The 18,645-nt window shown below is 53.5% G+C and overlaps 2 protein-coding genes across 2 annotated transcripts in view; one reads left to right on the top strand and one right to left on the bottom strand.

The window, feature by feature from the left end:
- Positions 1–1,373: 1,373 nt before the first annotated feature.
- Positions 1,374–4,423, top strand: LOC308568818 (uncharacterized protein C17orf50; the record flags this gene model as incomplete). The annotated part of the gene is made up of 4 exons (XM_081162027.1): positions 1,374–1,386; positions 3,479–3,785; positions 3,858–4,049; positions 4,390–4,423. The coding sequence occupies 4 exons, from the start codon at positions 1,374–1,376 to the stop codon at positions 4,421–4,423; spliced, it is 546 nt and encodes a 181-aa protein (XP_081018153.1).
- Positions 4,424–5,324: 901 nt separating this feature from the next.
- Positions 5,325–18,645, bottom strand: part of MMP28 (matrix metallopeptidase 28) — a 32,801-nt gene continuing 19,480 nt past the window's right edge. Inside the window, exons 4-10 of the mRNA XM_081115624.1 lie at positions 17,387–17,466; positions 16,984–17,171; positions 11,319–11,543; positions 9,091–9,336; positions 7,598–7,747; positions 7,111–7,278; positions 5,325–6,324 (exon numbers count right to left, since the gene is read on the bottom strand). Of these exons, the coding sequence (XP_080971750.1) occupies positions 5,930–6,324; positions 7,111–7,278; positions 7,598–7,747; positions 9,091–9,336; positions 11,319–11,543; positions 16,984–17,171; positions 17,387–17,466 (1,452 nt within the window). The 3' untranslated portion in view covers positions 5,325–5,929. The remainder of the gene's footprint in view (positions 6,325–7,110; positions 7,279–7,597; positions 7,748–9,090; positions 9,337–11,318; positions 11,544–16,983; positions 17,172–17,386; positions 17,467–18,645) is intronic.

Genomic DNA, 18,645 nt, shown 5'->3' with positions numbered 1-18,645 from the left:
GGGCCATAGCAAAGCATCCATTCAAATATGTATTGAGTACCTACTGTGTGCCAGGCGCTCTTCTAGGCGTAAATATAGAGCAATAAATGAGGCCCCTGGCCTCATGGAGGCTGCTTGCATGTTAGTGGGTGCTGGTTGACAAACAAATCCATCTAGAGTAAGTCAGAGTGAGAAATACCAGGGAGAAAACTGAAGGACTAAAGAGATGGGGGCATGTGTCGAATTTTATATAAGGTGGTCAGGAAAGGCCTCACTGATGTGATGATACTGAACGGAGACCTGAGAGAAGTAAGGGAGCAGGGCCTGCAGGTATCTGGGGTAAGCGTCCTCGGGCAGAGGGAACAGCCAGTGCAAAAGCTCAGGCAGGAGCCTGCTTCATGTTCCAGGAATAGCAGAGGGGGTGGGACATGAGGCAGAGAGGAAATGGGGTCTCAGATCATGCAGGGCTTTTCTTGACCTTTTAGAAGGGAAATTTCTTTCCATTACCTTCTAAAGGCATCCAGGCATGATAGTTGTACCCATTTTATGGACCAGGAAAAAGAAAACTGGAGCAGCAAGAGGGCTTAGTTCCTCACTTACATGATCCTCTCAACGGGGTTGAGTGTCCCCATGACAGGCAGCTGGGTTTCCCTGAGCTAAGGAATGAGCTGGAAGCAGAGGGAAGGACAGAAAGGGGAGGAGAGAAAATAGTGATACAAATAAACAATGCTTTCAGTTTCTGTGGGCTGGGTAAAGTGGTACTGTACCACAATATCTGATTTACAAATGAAGAGACTGAGGGTCAGAGAGAGAACATGCTGGAGGGCAGACACCTTATTTTATTATTATTATTATTTTTTAATCCTAACCCGAGGATACTTTTTCCATTGCTCTTCAGAGAGAGTGGAAGGGAGAGACAGAGAAACGTGGATGTGAGAGAGACACATCGATTGATTGCCTCCCGCACGCGCCCCCACCAGGGCCTGGGATCGTGCCTGCAACCGAGGTCCGCGTGCCCTTGGCCGGAATCAAACCTGGACGCTTCAGTCCGCAGTCTGATGCTCTAACCACTGAGCCAGACCAGCCAGGGCCAGACACCTTTTATACTTATGTGCTAGAGCTGGGATTTGAACCCTGACTATTGGGGGCCACAGCCACCCTCTACTCTCTCTTAATGCCTTTTCATGAGGGAAGGTAGGGGACATCTGGGTTTTGAGTGCTTTTGGAGGCTCTGGAAAAGGCCCGAGCGGAACCCTATGGGCAGGTGAGGTTCCAGCCCCGCCCTGGGTGATCCAGTAGACGCCCTAGTGACCAGGTCAAGTTCTGTGGGTTCTGCTACTCCCTCTTATCCCAGGCTCTGATTAGGAGACGAGGGCGACACAGCCTTGGGAAGGATGGATAAGAACGGTGAGTGGGCTGGAGGCAGGGTGGGACCAGAGGACAGGAGGGGCTTGACTACAGGGTGGACCAACCAGCTCATCACCATGGTAACCCCGGAGAAGTCCAGCCTTTTGAAGATTATACCCACCCAAGTACAAACCTTCTCCCTTCTCTTTCGTGAATATTCTTTTTTTTTTTTTTTTTAAATCCTCATTTGAGGACATTCTTTCCATTACTTTTCAGAGAGAGTGGAAGGGAGAGAGAGAGAGATAGAGAAACATTGATGTGAAAGAGACAAATTGATTGGTTGCCTCCCACACTCACCCTGACCGGGGCCTGCAACCGAGGTACATGCCCCTGGCTGGAATTGAACCCAGAACTCTCAGGCCATGGGCTGAGGTGCTAACCACTGAGCCCAACCCTCCAGGGCTCTTTCTTGAATATTCTTGATATCTGCTCTCCTGCTGTTCGGACTTTTGTCTTCTCTGGCCCGAACTACTGTAATGGCTCCTAAGTGGGTCTCCCTCCATCAGAGGGAACATCCTAAAACACAGGTCTGAGCATGTATGTCCCTGCATCAGAACGTTCAATGGCCCCCCACTGCTGAAGGGCCATGGCCTTTGGTATTTAGTGAGCACTGTGGGAGAGATGAGACAGACACAGTGATGGAGTTCAAACAGGAGTTTAGCTCTGGACCCTTTGTTAACCCCCTCTGTGAACTTCAGATTCTACCAAAGTCCAAACTCCATAGCACAGCACCCAAAGTCCCAACCTTCCTTTCCAGTTCCCCCACCTCCTGAGAAGTTCCCAGAACCCCTTTCTGGCTGTGCACTGGGTCCGGCCTTTCACAACCAGAAGACTCCTTAATGTATTTTCCTAAACAAAAGTACAGTGGGCCCTGGTTCTCCAACATCAAGCGCTGGCAGAATCTTTGAAGCAGTTTTTCTTAAAAGGTTTCCAAAAGTCGTGGATGAAATTCAGGGGCCCCTCTGTGACCTCATCGCTTACCTGAGGGGCTGTGAAGATGAAGAGATGTGACATACAGAGAGTTTAGGACGGTGATTGCATGTAGTTGGTGCTTAATACATGTGGGCTCGGATGTTAATTTTATTATCATTCCCCTTTGTTTCCAACCTCCTTAGGTTGGGCAGGGTTCAATGGTTGTGCCTTTTCTGCCTTCCTCCCCCTTCTTTTCATTACAATGCCCACTCCCCAGATCCAGCAGCCAGCAGGGCACACGGTGCAGTTGGGCCAGTGTTTGCTGCTGAGGGTGGACACCTCCCGTCAGGCAGGTTACTTCCCACCTTAGCCCAGGAACTTCCTGCCTGCAGGGGCTACTGCTTGGAGCCCTGGAGTTTGTGCCCTGAGCAAAGACCTCAGCAAGAGGGGTCAGTGGTGACTGAAATCTGGCTGGCAATTGGGGTCAAGCCTGGAAGGAGGAAGAGACACGTTTTTCCGATTGGTGTGCCCATAGGGGACACTTTTTCTGATTGTTCTGCCCATTGGAGTCACCTTTTTCTAATGATATCCACGTGCTTTGTGCCCACGTTGCCACCCAACCCGCCACAGGTGATGCCGGACTTCCTTAAAGGCAAGGCCCCACTTTGAAGAAGGAAGTCCCATCTAGAAAACAGAATATAAACAACCCCGTGTTAGAATTCCAACCAGTGCACTTAATGTTTACTGACAGCCTGCACGGAGACCAGTCCCCACCTTAGAGACACTTAGAAAGAAGGTGATGAACCATCATTTGTTCCAGGTTTGCCACTCTCATTGCAACCTCCTGTTGATTGCTTCCCGCTGGCCAAGCCCTTAGGCGACCCCCCCACCTGCCTCACAACAGCCCTGGAGATAGGCACGATTTCCCCCATTTCACAGATGAGGAAACGGAGCTGGTCAGAAGCAACGTGACTTGTCTCAATCCTGGAAGTGCAGAAACCTGGGGAACCAGGGTGAGGGGGTGCAGCCAGGCAGGCCCCTGGCCGGGGAAATCCTGGGCGCTGTAACTTTCTCTTGGAGTCCCGCTGGCTCTTCGCACCGTCCACCAGGCTGACTTTTTTTTGGGGGGGGGGCGTTGTGGGCAATAGTCAGGGTACGACCTTCTCCCCGCCCCCCGCAGGCGTGAAGACCCCCTTGTGGAAAAAGGAACCGAGGGAGCCCGGGGACAGAGATGAGGAGGCAGAGGAGGAGCGGTCGGAGGAGGAAGATGAGGGGGGGTCGCTGCAGGAGGGCGCGGCCGAGGGCGGGGCGGAGCGCGGGGAGGCGGACGGCCGCGAGGGCCGCGAGCGCGGCTCGGTGTCCTACTGCCCGCTGCGCCAGGAGCCCAGCACCCAGCAGGTGGCGCTGCTGCGGCGCGCGGACAGCGGCTTCTGGGCCTGGCTCCTCCCCTTGACTCTGCTCCGCGGCCCCGCGGCGCCCGCGGACAGGTGAGGGCGCGCCCCTGGACCCCGCGGGAGGGGACCGCGCGGTGCACCGAGCGTCAGGGCCCCCGTCCGCAGGAAGCGGAGCCTCCCGGAGGAGCCGTGCGTGCTGCAGACAAAGCTGCCGCCACCCCGCGGCGGGGGTTGTGCGCTCTGCGAGATCCTTTTTTGCAAGAAATGCAGGAACCTGCACAGCAACCCGGCCTACGTTGCGCACTGCGTTCTGGAGCACCCGGATCGGGGTGAGGCGCGGGCTTCGGGCGGGACGGGGTGGGGAGCCTTGGAGTGCCCTCCCCCAAAGCCGTTGTGCCCTCCATTCTCTCCTGACCCTAGACTCCCGCAACTTTCTCCTGTACCCGGACGCGGAGCGCCCTCCCGCACATCCCAGAGCTGCCCCTTCTCAGAGCCACTCCTCCCCGGAGCGCCCCCCACAGGCAAGCAGGCCCACCGTGGATGTGGCGGTCCCACCTGTCGTCTGTCGCCCACCCAATGCAGAGCCCAGCGTCACCTGGAGCTCCGTTCCTCCTATAGTGTCCCCGGGGGCTCCCGTTCCCTGGCATTACCCAGCGTCCCCTGGCACAGCCTCACACTCATCTCTTGGGTATTTCAGGTCCTCTGGCCCACTGGACAGAAGCATCGCCTAGCGAAAGTAACCCCCGGGTTCTCTCACCCCTCTGAGAAACCTGCTCCTTCCCCTCAGATCATTCAATAAAGCTGTAAGCAAAGTTTCAGTGCCTTGAGATGGGGCGAGGCGGCTCCGGTGAGCGTGATGCGATGGACCCTCCTTCCCTTCTGCAGAGGTTCCAGGCAGAGGGAAGGGCAGGCGGAGAGCCTCCTCCCTCCGCCTCCCAGGGACAGGGCGGAGCAAAGCACTAGCATCCAAGGGCAGTCAAAGGCCATCCCCCCCCCCCCCCCCCCCCCCCCCCCCCGCGCAGAGGAAAAAAATGAAGGCACAGGGCCAGGAATGCCCGTGGGGAGCAGAGGGCTGAACCTCGCCAAACCATTCTCCCCCTCCCCTGGAAGCCCCGGTCTGGCTGAGGTCAATGTGCTAAGGTCAATGTGCGTGCAAATGAGGCACCAGCAGGTGTAGAGGGGGAAGGATCTGAGAACCAGATGCTGAAACGCTGAGACTGGCTGAGGCAGAGAAGACAGGGCGGCTGGGGGAGCTGGTTCCTTCTCCAGGAATCCCAGCTATTCCTGGCCAGCCAGGAGGAACTCCTGGAACGCTGCCTGTGTGGGCTGGAGAATGGAGCCACTGTGAGCACAAGGCTCCCCCAGCCCGCAGAGCCCCCAGTGCCTGCAGCGGTGCAGACCTCCAAAGAAGCCTGTTCTCTCCCTGCCACAGGTGGTTCTCCACCTGGCCTGAGGAGTGAGGGGAGGGGGCAAGGAAATTTAGCTTTTTGAGGAGAGTCAGGCTCCCTCTTCCCATCACAATCACACACACACACATACAGCCCGCTGGCCTGGGCTTGGCCAGAAGGAAGAACATAGCCTCTACCTCATCGGCATCCATGTCCACCTGCTCTCACTGGAAACTATTCCAAAGAAGGCTGACTTGTGTCTCCAGGCCCACCAGCTGGGGACACCTCTTTATTCCAGCCTCCACAAAAAGCGGGGGCTCAGCAGGACTGCATCAGTCTCCCTCTTGCTCTGGGTCCTGACCCCCTCAGGGCCTCTGAGGTTGGAGACCCTTGTACCCAACCTACCCAGGTTTTCTGGGGGTGAGGCCTCTGATTAAATATGATACAATTCTCCAAGAATTGAGCCAGAAGGTCCTGAAAGGAAGGTGACAGTCTTGCAAAGCGGTCCCAACCTCTCTGCTGAGATGTGCATCCTCTCTGGTTGCTGCCTCATAGACAGGAACTGCACCTTTAGCAGAAGAAACAAAACCCCCAGGCTTGGGGAGGAAAGAGTCCTGTGGGGTCTGGGACCCTTTTTGGTTCCTCCTTGGATTGATCCCAGCCCCAGTTCCATGTGGTGGGGACAGCACCAAGACAATGCCACATTCTCCAGGCAACAAATGCGGACAAACTTCTCTGCTGTCTCTTCTTCAGGGAGGCGCAGACTTCCAAAGCAGTTTCTGCCCCTGGGACAGGGGATACACGTTGGCCATGAAAGCACCGAAAGTTCACTATGAGGTGGGGATGCCTTCAGAACAAGGCGCCCCCTGAGTTGACATGCCAGCAGCCCATCCAGGGCAGTTCTGCTGCCCAGCGGCCTGAAGCAGTCACCCGTAGTTTGGCCTGGTCCAGGTGCCAGTAGCGGTCATCTCTGAAGAAGATGATGGAGCCATCAGGCTGGGGCAGGGCACCGCTGACCTCTTCAGGGACCCCACCCCAGTCCTGCAGGCCTCGGGGGTAGTAGGGCTCCACTTGCAGTTCCCCTTGGGCCAGCACGTAGTAGCGGGCGCCCTTGAAGAGGACGAGGCGGCTCAGAGGAGGAAAGAAGAGGGCCGCATCGGGGTGGCGAGGCAGGCCCCCTGCCCGGCACAGCTGCAGAGAACCCCACACTGACTTGGGGCCGCGAAACCTCCAGCATCGACTCCCTGTGGGGCATTGGGAGAGCCAGGGTGAGCTGGCAGCTCTCACCCTTTGGTCCTGCACCCTGACTCTGTTCCCCCTACTCCCTCTTGTGTTGGAGCCCAAGGTGGTTAATATTTGTGATAAAATGGATCATACTAATATTTAGTTACAAACAGTAGAGGAGGGACTGTTGTGGCCTGGACTTCCAGCAGGGGTCAGCAGAAGGCAGATAGTGCTAAAGGAACATATCCGCCCCATCCCTGGATGGGGGGTGAGGGGTGTCCCTGGGTGAGGACTGGACTCCAGGGAAGGCCAGGGGCTTACTTCACTGCCATTACCACTAATAGTTCTAGGAGGGGAGGGAGTTTTGTTTGGTATCCCAACACCTCCACTGTATCTGGGCATAAGAAGGCACTCAGTCTTTCTTGAATGAATGGACGGACGCTATCTACTGAGGTACTACACCGCACACTGCTCAGACATGCTCTTTCCATCCCCCTGCCCCAACACACCCGAGGGATGGTGTTCTCCATTCAAGACACTCAAGCTCCAAGAGTTAAGTGACATGCCCACTGAATTGCAGAGCTCAGGAGTAGTCCTCAGCTTCCCTCTAGAGTCTTCTCTGAAACTCTCCACCCTCTCTTTCTAGAACAACCTTGACACCCCCCTCTCCAATCTACCACTAAAGGAATCTCCTGGTAGAGTTTCCTCGGGCCACAGGGAATTGAGATGCCTCCCCTCTTTTGACCTTGGGCAGGACACCTTTCTTCTGTAGGTCTCAGTGTTCTCATCTGCCCCAGAGTTGGTACCTTTGAAGAAGTAGAAGTCTCCATTCTCCAACGACACTGCAGCAGCCTCAATGTTGGGGGGCAGCCCGACCCACCTTTCCTGCAGTGGGCGGGGCTCTGAGACATTGCCATCAGCTGTCACCTCCCAGAAGTGGCTCCCTTGAAAAATGTACAGTCGCTGTTGCCCGTCTGCCCAGAGAGACAAGAGAGAATTGAGCTGTGACCATCAGCCTCCTGCCTTCCTTCCGGGGAAAGTGCATTCCCTGGAACCCAGACTCCCCAACTGACCAGAGAGGATGCAGCATGCACAGTTGGGGCGGAAGGCACAGCGTGCAGGGGAAAGTGTTTAGCTCGGCGTGAGCTTGTCACCTTGCAGAATCCTTGTGGCTTGGGATTTCTGGATTTTATCATTTATACCTCCGCCCCTCACTAAACTCCAGCTCTGGAGACCCCTGGAGATGTGGGGGAGGAGGGAGGAGGAATCAAGGCATGGATGGGATCCTCTTACCTACAGTGATGGCATCGAAGGAGGAGTGGCAATATTTAGGACCCTGGGCTTCGGGGTGACTTCCCTGGGGTCTGTGGGGTTCCCAGGCCTCAAAGTCAGTGAACAGCTTTCCCGGGAGCTGGGTAGTCACAGAGCCCCCTTGGGGCTTCCCTGCATGGGGAAGGAGACGTGGGAGAGAATGCGCAGTGGTTGGGGGGAGGTGTTGAGGGCTCAAGACCTCCCCCTTGGCTCCTTTCATCATGATCTGATATGAGGGGCAGGGAAGGAGGGCAGGGGTAGGGGGTTAAGAATTGTCTTTGGTTGGTGGTGTTAACCGCAGCGCTAAACTCAGAAGCCCTCTCTCCTATCAAACAGTCTGTGAAAGAGGCACCGACCGGTAAAATTGAAGCGGGGGACCAAACAAGGGTTTGGAACGAAGACGTGCAAAGCGTACTCTTCTCTGAGTCCTGGACAAAGCAGATGGATGGCATGGGCGCGGAGTTCAGGCGCCCAAGCTGTGTTAATCACAGCGCTTAAGATAATTAGGTCACTATACTTCACTTAGGACAGTGAAGCAGAGTCCAGGAAGCTTCGAATTTGGCACCAGCTCCTGAACCCTGGTCTGCAACTTCCTAGCTGTGTGACCTTTTACAAGTTACCTAACCTCTCTTACCCCTGTTCTTCTCAACTGTGGACAAAAAGATACTTACCTCATGGGTGTGCTGTGAGTCTGTTAAGTGCCTGACCCACGGTAGACACTCATGAAATAGAGGCTGTTATTATTACATTTGTGTAGGTTTCTTAGGCTACAAAGCATATTCATACTCCCTAGGACAACAACCTTGAGAGGTAAGCAGGGCCTCAATTATTATCCATTTTCTCAGAAGGTAAAACTGAAGGCTCTCAGAGGGAAAATGCTTTGCCCAAGAGCAACTACCAGTCAGGAACAGAGACTTGAACCCAGGGCTTCTGGTCCTGCCCACCGCACTACGCACTGAGGGAGACCGCGCGAGGTGCTGAGGAGGGCCTGGGGCCAGGCAGGTCCCGGGGTGGCAGCGCAGGCCAGTTCTTTATGGGGGAGATCTTCCTGAGTGCAAGCTTGGGGGGAAGTGGGCATCGGCGTCATGGAGGGGGAAGGTTGGGGGATAGACGGAAAGGCACAGCTGGGAGCAGGACCTGGGGTCTGGGGTCTGGGGGAAGAGGCGGGACTGAGGATTGGGTGTGGGTGATGGGACAGGGGTGTGAGAGGAACTGCGGAGGCGGGGGTTGGGCAGGAATCAGGAATTGGGACCCAGTTCATAGGGGTTGATAAAGGGCAAGCACGGGTCGAGCAGGAGCTCGAGGTTTTTCCAGATTTCAGGGGAGCCTAAGGGTTTGGAAGGACCCGTGACCGGAGAGGGCAGGTTCCTGCGCTTAGGATGGGCATCCAATTTGAGGAGCGGGTACCCAAGCACTGCAGGCAAGGGGCGGCGCGAGGGGCAGGGCTGGGGCCGGGAGGGGCGCGGCGGGCTCACCGTACAGGCTCTGCACGGCCAGCACGTCGTCCCAGCTGAGCAGCGCGTCGCGGCCCAGCCTCTTGTAGTAGGGCGCCATGAGCGCGCGCGGCGCGGGCGAGTGCGCCAGGCCGAGCGTGTGGCCGATTTCGTGCGCCAGCACCACGAACAGGTTGCGCCCGCGGCGGCGGCTCAGCGACCAGCGCTCGTCCCGGTCGAAGTGCGCTTCGCCCCGGCGAGGCAGGAAGGCGTGCGCCAGGGCGCCCCCTGCAGGCGGCGCGGGGGGTCAGGGGGAGCCACGGTCCGAGACCGCCCAGGTTCCCACCCCCAACGCAAATGCCACTGGGGTGTGTGCCTGTTTTCTGCTGCAGAATTTCCCTCCCTCCTTATTAGGTCTGGCAGAAGCTGAAGTGTGGAGCAGTGGTCGCATGGCTAGGCTGTGGGGTATGGATGCTAAGAGGCAGCGTGGGGTACATACAGCATGGGGTCAAACTGGGTTCCAATCCTGATTTTACCAGTTACCAGCTGTGTGACCGTGGGGAAGTATCTTATCCCCTCTGTGTCTTATCTTCCTGATCTGAAAATGGGAGTGATAATAATGAGGTTCTTCCTCACAGGGTTTTCCCCTGAGGATTAAAAAGGGATGCGTGTATCTGTGTGTGTTACATATAATAAATGCTACCTAGGAATTATTTTCTCAAAGATCTAGGAGTAGGTACAGTGGTTACCCCAGAATGAAGCGTGATGGGGCCATCTGGGGTGTTGGTAATATTGCTTCTTGATCTGGGCGCTGGGTGTGTTGATGTGTATGTACAGTTTCTTTAATAAAAAATATATGTATTCTTGTGTTCTTGCCTTTCCTCTGCCAGGGCCCCTCTGTGGGTCTCTACCTCCCTGCTTGTGATAGGAGTGAGCAGAGGTTGGGCTGGATCAGTGATGTGCTCAAGTTTGTAGCTGCCCCAGATGGAGCTTGTCAGTCATACAGTTTCCAAGGCCCGGCCCTCACAATTCACTTTATTCAGGGGCAGTAAACTGCATTGGGATAATGTTGGCTTAGAAGCCTGTTGAGGGTCCTTCCAGTGTTGCCTTCTTGGAGCCCAGGCCAACTGGGACTGACAAAGGTCAGGAGACTAATGTTACAGGAGAGTCTCATAGGGCACGGAGAGTGGACCATGTGTGGGAGGAATACATGCCCCCTGTTTTGAATGTGCTTTCAACTGTTTCGAGCAACATTAGCCTTTCCATTCAACTCTCACAATAATCTTGGGAGACAGATGGGCAGGTTTTTGACTAAACTCAACAAGACAAAGCACCTGTCCCACATCAGAGGGCTGACTCCCAGTCCAGTGCTGTTTTAACTACCAGACTCCACCTGGGGATGGATATAAACACCTCACATAGATATCGTGGATGAAATGAGTTACGTGCAAGCACATGTGTGTACTACATGTAGATTCTCGAAAGGCCTAGATTTCTCCCAGCCCCACCCTGGTCCCTGCAGCAGGGCCTGGCAGTGCTTTGCTCTGAGTGGGCTTGATGGAAAGCAGGAGCATGCAAGGGAGTGGGGGCCCCAGTTCCCAGGCCACACAAGGGCTTAAGTGCCCATCTGAAGAGGTGATCAGGTATCCTGACTCCTTAGTGGGGAAGACTGGGAAGATGCAGAGATAGCCTGTACTCAGGCTTTGAAGGTCAGTGTTGGGCAGAATGGGAGGACGGCAGTTTAAATTACAGCCAGAAGCCTTCAGGTTGGGGGCAAACAGGAGGACCATTTGGGTGGTGGGTATGTGAAGCGCTTCTGTGCAGGTAGAATGCCTCCTGCCTTGAGGCAGTGACAGTGACAGTGGATTGGCGGTGGGCAGGAGTAGGGTAGCAGTGGCCTCTGGATGTTTTTAGGACCTTAGTCTGGAGAACAGCCACTTCTGGAGAACAAGAGAGGCACAGGCTTGTCTAGAGGCAGGAGATGGATGTTGGGGCCTCAGAAGGCTCTCCCAGAATAGATAGTACTCTAGAGTTTGCAAAGCACTCTCCCTGCAGAACCGCATCTGACCATCCCAGTGGCCATGTGGCACATAATAGGGCAGGGACCACTGTTCCCATTTGATAGAAGAAGAGACTGAGGGTGCTTTGGAGGGTGATGCAGCTTGGCCAAGGCCACAGGGAAAGCGAATGCTCCACTGCCCTCCACAGACTGCCTGCCTCTCCTAGTTGGTTTCCCCTCCTGCCATGGGGAAGAGAGGCTCTGTCAGCACCTGGGCCATCGAAGGCATTGCTCAGCCCGTCGTTGTGGTCCCCTTGGAAGAAGGTGAGGCGGATGTCAGCAGGGCCTGTGGCTGGGGCCTCCCAGAACTCCAGCGCTGAGACGTTGCTCCACAGCTGGAAGGCAGCGCGCACCGCCCCTCGAACTGCTGGCTCAGGCAGGTGCTGGGGCCAGTTCACCAGGCGGTAGGAGAGGTGTTGCTTGTACCACTTGTTGCCTGCCACCCAGAGAGGCCACATCAGAGCCTGGGGCTGCTGCAGAGCCTGAGGCTGGTCCCAGGAACACTTATGATGGGGAGATAGGCCCTCCCCCAGGTGGGGGAAGACATAGCCCTTGCTGTGGGAAGGCCCTCATTTGGCTGGGGAGACACTGCTCTCAGACAGACCCGTCTACCCTTGTCCTGGAGAGTCCCCAGTTTACTGGGTTGGACTAAGGATGTCCCTTAGGACCTTGGCCAAGCTGCATCGTCCTCCAGCATAGGATGGGGGAGATGCAGCCTCTGCCCAGGAAAAGCCACCCACCTGAAGGACCCTCTGGTCCGGGGCCTTCTTCCCCACAGCCTGGGCTGAGCCTGAAAGCCGCTCTGCGCCTCCTGCTGGCAGCAAATCTCAGCCCCTGCCTACTGTGCTGGGGTGGAGAGGTGGGGCCATGGGGTCACAGCCCTGCCTGACCTCACCCCCTCCTCCTCCCACCCCTCCCACCCTCCGTTCTAGTGCCTGGGGCCTGTGCTGAGAAGCCGCCACAAGACCCGTTTATTCAGGGTCCCTCCCTGACCCCTCGCCCTCCCCCTCACTTCCTCAGGGACTCTGGAGATGAAAACAAATAAGAACAAAGGGTGTGTTTTGTCAGGGACCGAGAACAATTTTTCCATCTCCACTCAGTTAAGTGTTTCTATTCCTTTGCCCAGAACCGCAGCAGTTCCTCCCTGAGGGCTGAGACGCCTCTGGCCTGAGCCCCAGGTCAGCTAGTCTGGGTCCAGCTCCAGCTCACCACACACCCAGGACTAGGGTGCTAAGAAGGCCCACAGTCTGAGTTTTCCTGAGCTATTTCTGAGCCCTGCAAGCTCAGAGACTGACACTGTGACCCGGAATGGAAGACACAGCTTGGAGGCAGGACTCCCAGACTCAGGAGCACACAAAAATCATGTCTTTTGGGCCTCAGTTTCCCAAATGAACCAAATCCCTGGGGCATGGGTGACAAGTGGGCAGGGCAGGCCTGACCATCTAGGAGACCAGGTGAGTGGGCACAGCCCCTTCTCCCCTTGGGGGGGGGCAGTTGAAGGTTCAGCCCTCCTGCCCCTTTGTCCCAGGGAAGTCCTTGCCTGAACCAGGCAAGAGGAGTGAAGTCGTGGAAGCTCAGCTGTCTCCTATTCAACTGCTCCTCTAATTGAGGGATATGGGACCAGGAGAAGACCCCCTGCTAGGGTCACAGGCTGAGTAGTAGGAGCCCAGGCCTTGGCACCTAATTCAGTGTATTTTCCATGCCGCACAGATAAGCAGACACATTTGCAAAGACTAAATAAGGCCTTATAAATTTGCCTAAACATTGCTCCTGTGGGTCAAAGCAGGGGCTCTGCAAGAGCTAAAATTCTTGGAATGGAAGGCTGGGTCTTAGAGAGCAGAGGAGCTGAGCACCCTTCCCCTCCCCCCACCCTCCATGGAAGTGGGGGAGGGGAATGTCCCTTCTCCCACCCCTGAGCCAAGCTCCATTCAAGGCAATGCTGCCTCCCTGGGCCTGTTTGGCCTGGCAGCCACCCAACCCCTCCCAGTCAGTGACCAACCCTCAGGGAGGGAAGAGGGAAGGATTCTAAGGGAGGGGAGGCCTGGCGTCCAGAGGCGCTGCCACTAACACTTCTAGGGCATTTTAAATCTTCACTGGGCTCTGGACTGGCTGGTGCTGGGCTCTTTCACACCCTGCTGTGGGTAACCAATCCCAGACTCCCCACCCGCAACCTTCAAGCTTCTAGGAAACTATGAGATAGCTCCTTCGGCCTCTTTGTAGCTAGGGTACCCCTCACTTCAAAGGCAGGAAACAGGGAGGGTGGGCAATTCTCTCTCTCTTAGGTGGCCAGTGAAGATGGCAGCTGGCAGGATAAAAATCTTCTGAGAAATTGTGTGTTTGTTTCAGGGGAGATAGAGGGAGGTAATAGAGAGGACAACTAGGAAAAGGAATTGAGAGAAAATGACTAATTTTCCTTGAGAGGGGAGCAGGGTGGTAGGTGGCTGGTGTGCCTGCCAGGGAGGAAGGAACTGCCCGTCTAGCAGCCTGAGCCTTGTCCCCTGTCTTCTTCCAGCTTTGGGTCCTTGGAGCAGGGTAGCCCCTTCAGGCCCCATCCCAAATGCCTGGCTGATCAAGGCTTGTTTCCATGGCAGTCCCCAGACCATAGTAGCACCTGGCACTGCACGCCACACCCTTGATCTAAAATCCAAAATGGGCCCTGGCTGATGTGGCTCATTTGATTGGAGCATCATCCCATACACTGAAGGGTCTTGGGTTTGATTCCTGGTCAGGGCACATACCAGGGTTGTGGGTTTGATCCTTGGTTGGGGTGCATACAGGAGGCAGCCGATCAATGTTTCTCTCTCATGTTGATGTTTCTCTCTCCCTCTCCCTTCCTCTCTCTCTCTCTAAAATCAATAAAAACATATCCTTGGGTGAGGATTTAAATAAATAAACCCAACAGGGAAGAGGAAAGGAAAAAGAGATGGGGAGGGAGGAGAGCTAGATTTCTTGCTTGGGGAGGACCCGGGCTAGAGTCCTGACTCCCAGTAGGCAACTGCTACTGTGGAAAGAACAAAGGTAGGAATCTCAGTACGTTTACTTACAATCTTACATAACAAATTATAGAATCCCTCCGTTTCCTTATTTGCAAAGTGGGGTTGATGAGACTCAACTCATGGGAGAAATGAAAGAGCAACCTGAAGCTGCCTGGCACGTGCTGGGTGCTCAGTAAGTATCCATTCCCTTCTTCCCTTTCCACCCCATTTCCACCCCTGTGCTCCCCACCCCTCTGTGAGGGGGCGGGGAGACTGAAAATCAGCCCTGCAGGTGCAGAGGGGAGCAGGCACTTGGAGTGAGGTTGCCAGATTTAGCAAATGAGAATATAGGATGCCTGGTTAAATTTGAATTTCAGATCAACAACAAGTAATTATTTTAGTATAAGTACATAAAAACAAAATAATTATTTGTTGTTGATCTGAAATTGAAATTCAGCGGGAACCCTGTGTTTTATCTGGTGACCCCACCCTGGAGCCCAGCTCCCTCAGCACAGCATTCACCCACGTAATGGAAAGTCACTGGCATCGGGAAGCACCTACCCATATCCCGGGGTTTTCCACGTCTGAAATCTCACTTAATCCTCCCAGTGACAGGAAGGCTTGGCTACACTCTGGCTCTTTGGCCCTGGGACAGTTGCCTAAGCTCTTTGTCCATCAGTTTGCCCACCTGTAAATGATAATAATGGAAATAGGATTGTTATGGGAGTAAATGAGCTAATCTGTTTACAACTGTGCTTGGCAAATCGTAAGTGCTCAGTAAGTATTAACTGTTATTATTACATTTTCTTTCCTAAGGCACAGGAAGTGCTCAGCGCCTGCCAAGACCACAGCTTCTTTCTAGGGAATATCTTCCCACCCAGGATGGAAAGGAAGTGAAGCCGCTGTGGGTCATGTTGTGACCAAGAGGGAAATTCTCTGTCTAACTTGGCCACTGCTGTCTGACCAGGGGTCAGTGTCAGATCATGAAGTGGGGCCAGGCTGGTGGGGTGAAGCCACCTGCTTGGGAGGTGCCTTAGGCTCCAAATTGGACAGTGACAAACAGAGACTCCATTAGATTCTCCCTTGGGGCATGAGAAGATGTGATGCTGCTGGAGGGAAGTATCCTGAGTGCTTAGGTCACGGCCTGCATTTCCAGGAGGCGCCACCCCAATTCTCTATGAAATCTAGCCTGGAAGTGTCACTGCTGAGTCTGTGTCTGGGGCTGCCTCAATTTCCACTGTATTCTCCCGTTTTTAAAAATTGATTTTTAAAAATCAATAAAAACTTATTTTTAAAAAAATTGATTTTAGAGAGAGAGGGAGAGAGAAACATCAATCGGTTGCCTCCCACAGGCACCCGGACCAGGGATCGAACCTACAACCTGGGCATGTGCCCTGACCAGGAACTGAGCCCAAAACCTTTCTGAGTACAGGACAATGCTCCAACCAAGTGAGCCACACTGGCCAGGGTGAGCCACTTCCCCTTGGTTATCAGGGCTCATCTCTTCTTTGCAACCTGAAAGGGCCTGTGTCTCAGATGAGGAAACAGAGCAAAGTGACCCAGCTCAGGTCACACAGCTGCACCCAGAGCCCCAGCTCTGGGACGTTGCTCTTCCTGCTCTACCAGGGCCTCCTGCGCGCATGCCTTGCCCTTCTCCTCTGCTGCCCAGAACACAGTGGCCAGTACTGGGAACCCAGGGTAGCTGGAAGTGTAGACACAGCTGCACTGGATTGGCGAACACCTGGAAATAGCCCTCCTCCAACAGCTGAGGGGACATGCCCACAATTTCCTTTTGGATTAGCTAAGAAATAAAAATAAACTAGGTGCCTGCCTCCTGTCCTGTTCCTAATGGACATTGTCAGTAAAAGTAGTCAACGCAAATTCAAAGAGGCAATAAGCCCAAAGGGCTCACGGGAAAGTTCATTACAGATGAAAAGCTGATTAAACAACCCCATTTTGTTAGAAATCTTGAAAATTGCAAAAATTGATCAGAGAAAATTAGACTTAATAAAAACAATCAAGATGTTAAATCACACACTGCAAAGCTTGTTATTGATGAACTGACAGAAGAACAAAATCTTTATGAATCTTAGATGAGTAAATTTGACCCTGGAAGATTAGATTTGGTCAAGGAAGGAGGAATAGGAGGAGAAGGGAAGGAAAAAACCCCACAAAACTAAATCATAACAGCAGGAAGTGCAATGTGTAAAATGTGTTATGATGAAATGTTCAGCACAGGCAAGTCCACAGAGACAGAAAGATTCATGGTTGCTAGGAGCTGGGGGGGGGGAGGGGGGAGGGAAGGGGAAGTGGGGAGGGTCTGCTAATGGGCATAGGGTTTCTGTCTGAGGTGATGAAAGTGTTCTGGAATTAGATCGTGGTGATGGTTGCACAATTCTGCAGATATGCTGAAAGCCACGGGATTGTACGCTTTCAATGGGTAAATTGTATGGTACGTGAATTATATTTCAACAAAGCTGTTAAAAATGTACTATGGACAAAATCGAATGGATCAATGAATCACATCTCTGTTGAATAATTCTTATGAAAAAGAACCGATTCTGATGAAAATAACTCCAGTAAAATATAAAGAAATCTGTTGGCAACAGTTTAACTGCCCTGCATAGCAAACTGATCAAGAAATTAAGTAGGCCCAATGGGGCTTGCTCTGGAAAATACTTGCACAGTGAAAATTCATCAATGTAGGTATCATTCGGATTTAAATGTCTGCGTTTACAAGCAGGATCCTGAAGTCTGAGAGGCTCTATTTGTCCACTGCGCTCCCCTCCCCGCCCTAGGGAAAAGGTTACTGAAAAGCCCAGCCCAAGGCTGAGCCCTTTTCCTGATGGGGCTTCAGGATGGTGGGGAATCCTATCCTAGCTAGATTTTCACAGTGCTCACCTTGCTTTGCAAAGCGTTTCTTACGCCTCATTTTGGCCCGACGTCCAGCAAACAGGGCACTGACCCTCTCGGTCCAGGCTGCCTGACTGTCAGTATCTGCAACCCCACAGCGGGGCAGTGTCATCTGGTGGAGGGTGGCAGTGTCCAACACGCCACTGATGGGCAGCTGGGACACCCACTGGAACTCCCTGTCAGGAGGAATTGAGATAAAGGACCACAAAGGGAGGGTGGGTGTTGGGGGTGAAAACGGGGAGCTTCCCTGGAGACAGCAGGAGGCTGCAGTGAGGTAAGAGAAGAAACAATGGAGCATGACCCCCTGGACATACATGAGGGGCAGCCTTCCCCCAGGAGGGAGGAGGTGACCCAAGCTTGTATCCCAGCACCCCCAAGTCCTCCATCCTACCTGATGGCACTGCTGAATCTTGTGGAGGAAGGAGCTTTGGAGACCTGTTCACCGAGATATCCATACCTCTCCAGGAAGGCCTGGGGGAGAAAGGAACATCAGCTTTTCCCACTTGTGTGGCATCCTTTCCCTTCCCTTGGTTTCCAAGCATCCATGGCACATACATCATACCTGGTCTCACCCCTTGTCCCAACAGGGTCTATGAGCAAGAGCAGAAGGACCTGGACTTAGTCTCAGGCTACCAACAACTAGCTGGATGGTCATGGGTAAGTTGCTCAATATTTCTGAACCTTAGCTTCTTTATTTCTAAAACTGGCCAAGCAGTCCCAACCCTGAGTATCTCGTGGCATTGTCAGGAAGCTAGCAGGAGAGTGGACAGTAGAGTCTGGGTTCTGGAGTCAGGCCTGCCTGGGTTTGAATCTCAGTTAGCAAGCTACTTCCCTAAGCCACTGTTTCTCCAATTGTAACATAGGCTTAGAAATAGAACCTACTTTACAGGTTGCGTGTGTGTGTGTGTAGTGTGTGTGTGTGTGTGAGAGAGAGAGAGAGAAAGAGAGTTAATCACGATAGTAAATGCAAAGTACTTAGCACAGCACCTATCGCCTAGTAGGAGCTCCATACAGAGCAGCTATTATAATTTTATGTAAATATACACTATTCATGTACCTTAGCCCTTCTCCTGACACATCTCATCTCTTTAGGAAAATTTTTCATACAGATCAGGGGTGTAGCTGGTTGCCTGCAGGCTCTGCCAAGTATGGATTGGGAATTCATTATCTAATTCTGGCTACTTCTTAAACAATTCTCCTCCCCCCAAATGCAGATGTATTTAAGGCTGGAGAACAACAAATGCCCTTACCTTCAACCCTAGGGTTTATTTATATAAAAACTTAACTCTCTGGAGAAGTACTTTTTGAATTTGAAACCTGCAACTTCCTTTCATTCATTGGGTTGATAATTCATACAATGTACTAGGTACCCTGCCAGGTTCAGTGGTCACCCAGACACCCCTAAAGGAACCTATATGTATGCTTGTGGACAGAGACAGACAATAAAAACACAGATAACAAATTAGTAAAGGAGAGGGTTTGATGCTATAGGAGAGAAACCGGGTGATGTGATTGAGAATAACTTAGAAACTTTACATGAGTAGGTCAGGGGAGGACCCTCTAAGGAGCTGGTATTTGATGTGAGTCCCAAAGACAGAAGTAACAGCCACGCACTGAGGTGGGAGATTGGCTTCCAGGCAGGGGGAGCAG

The sequence above is a fragment of the Miniopterus schreibersii genome (genome assembly GCF_964146895.1).
Source record: "Miniopterus schreibersii genome assembly, chromosome: 16".
NCBI classification, from domain to species: Eukaryota; Metazoa; Chordata; class Mammalia; order Chiroptera; family Miniopteridae; genus Miniopterus; species Miniopterus schreibersii.
This window is presented reverse-complemented; position numbering and strand designations above follow the sequence as displayed.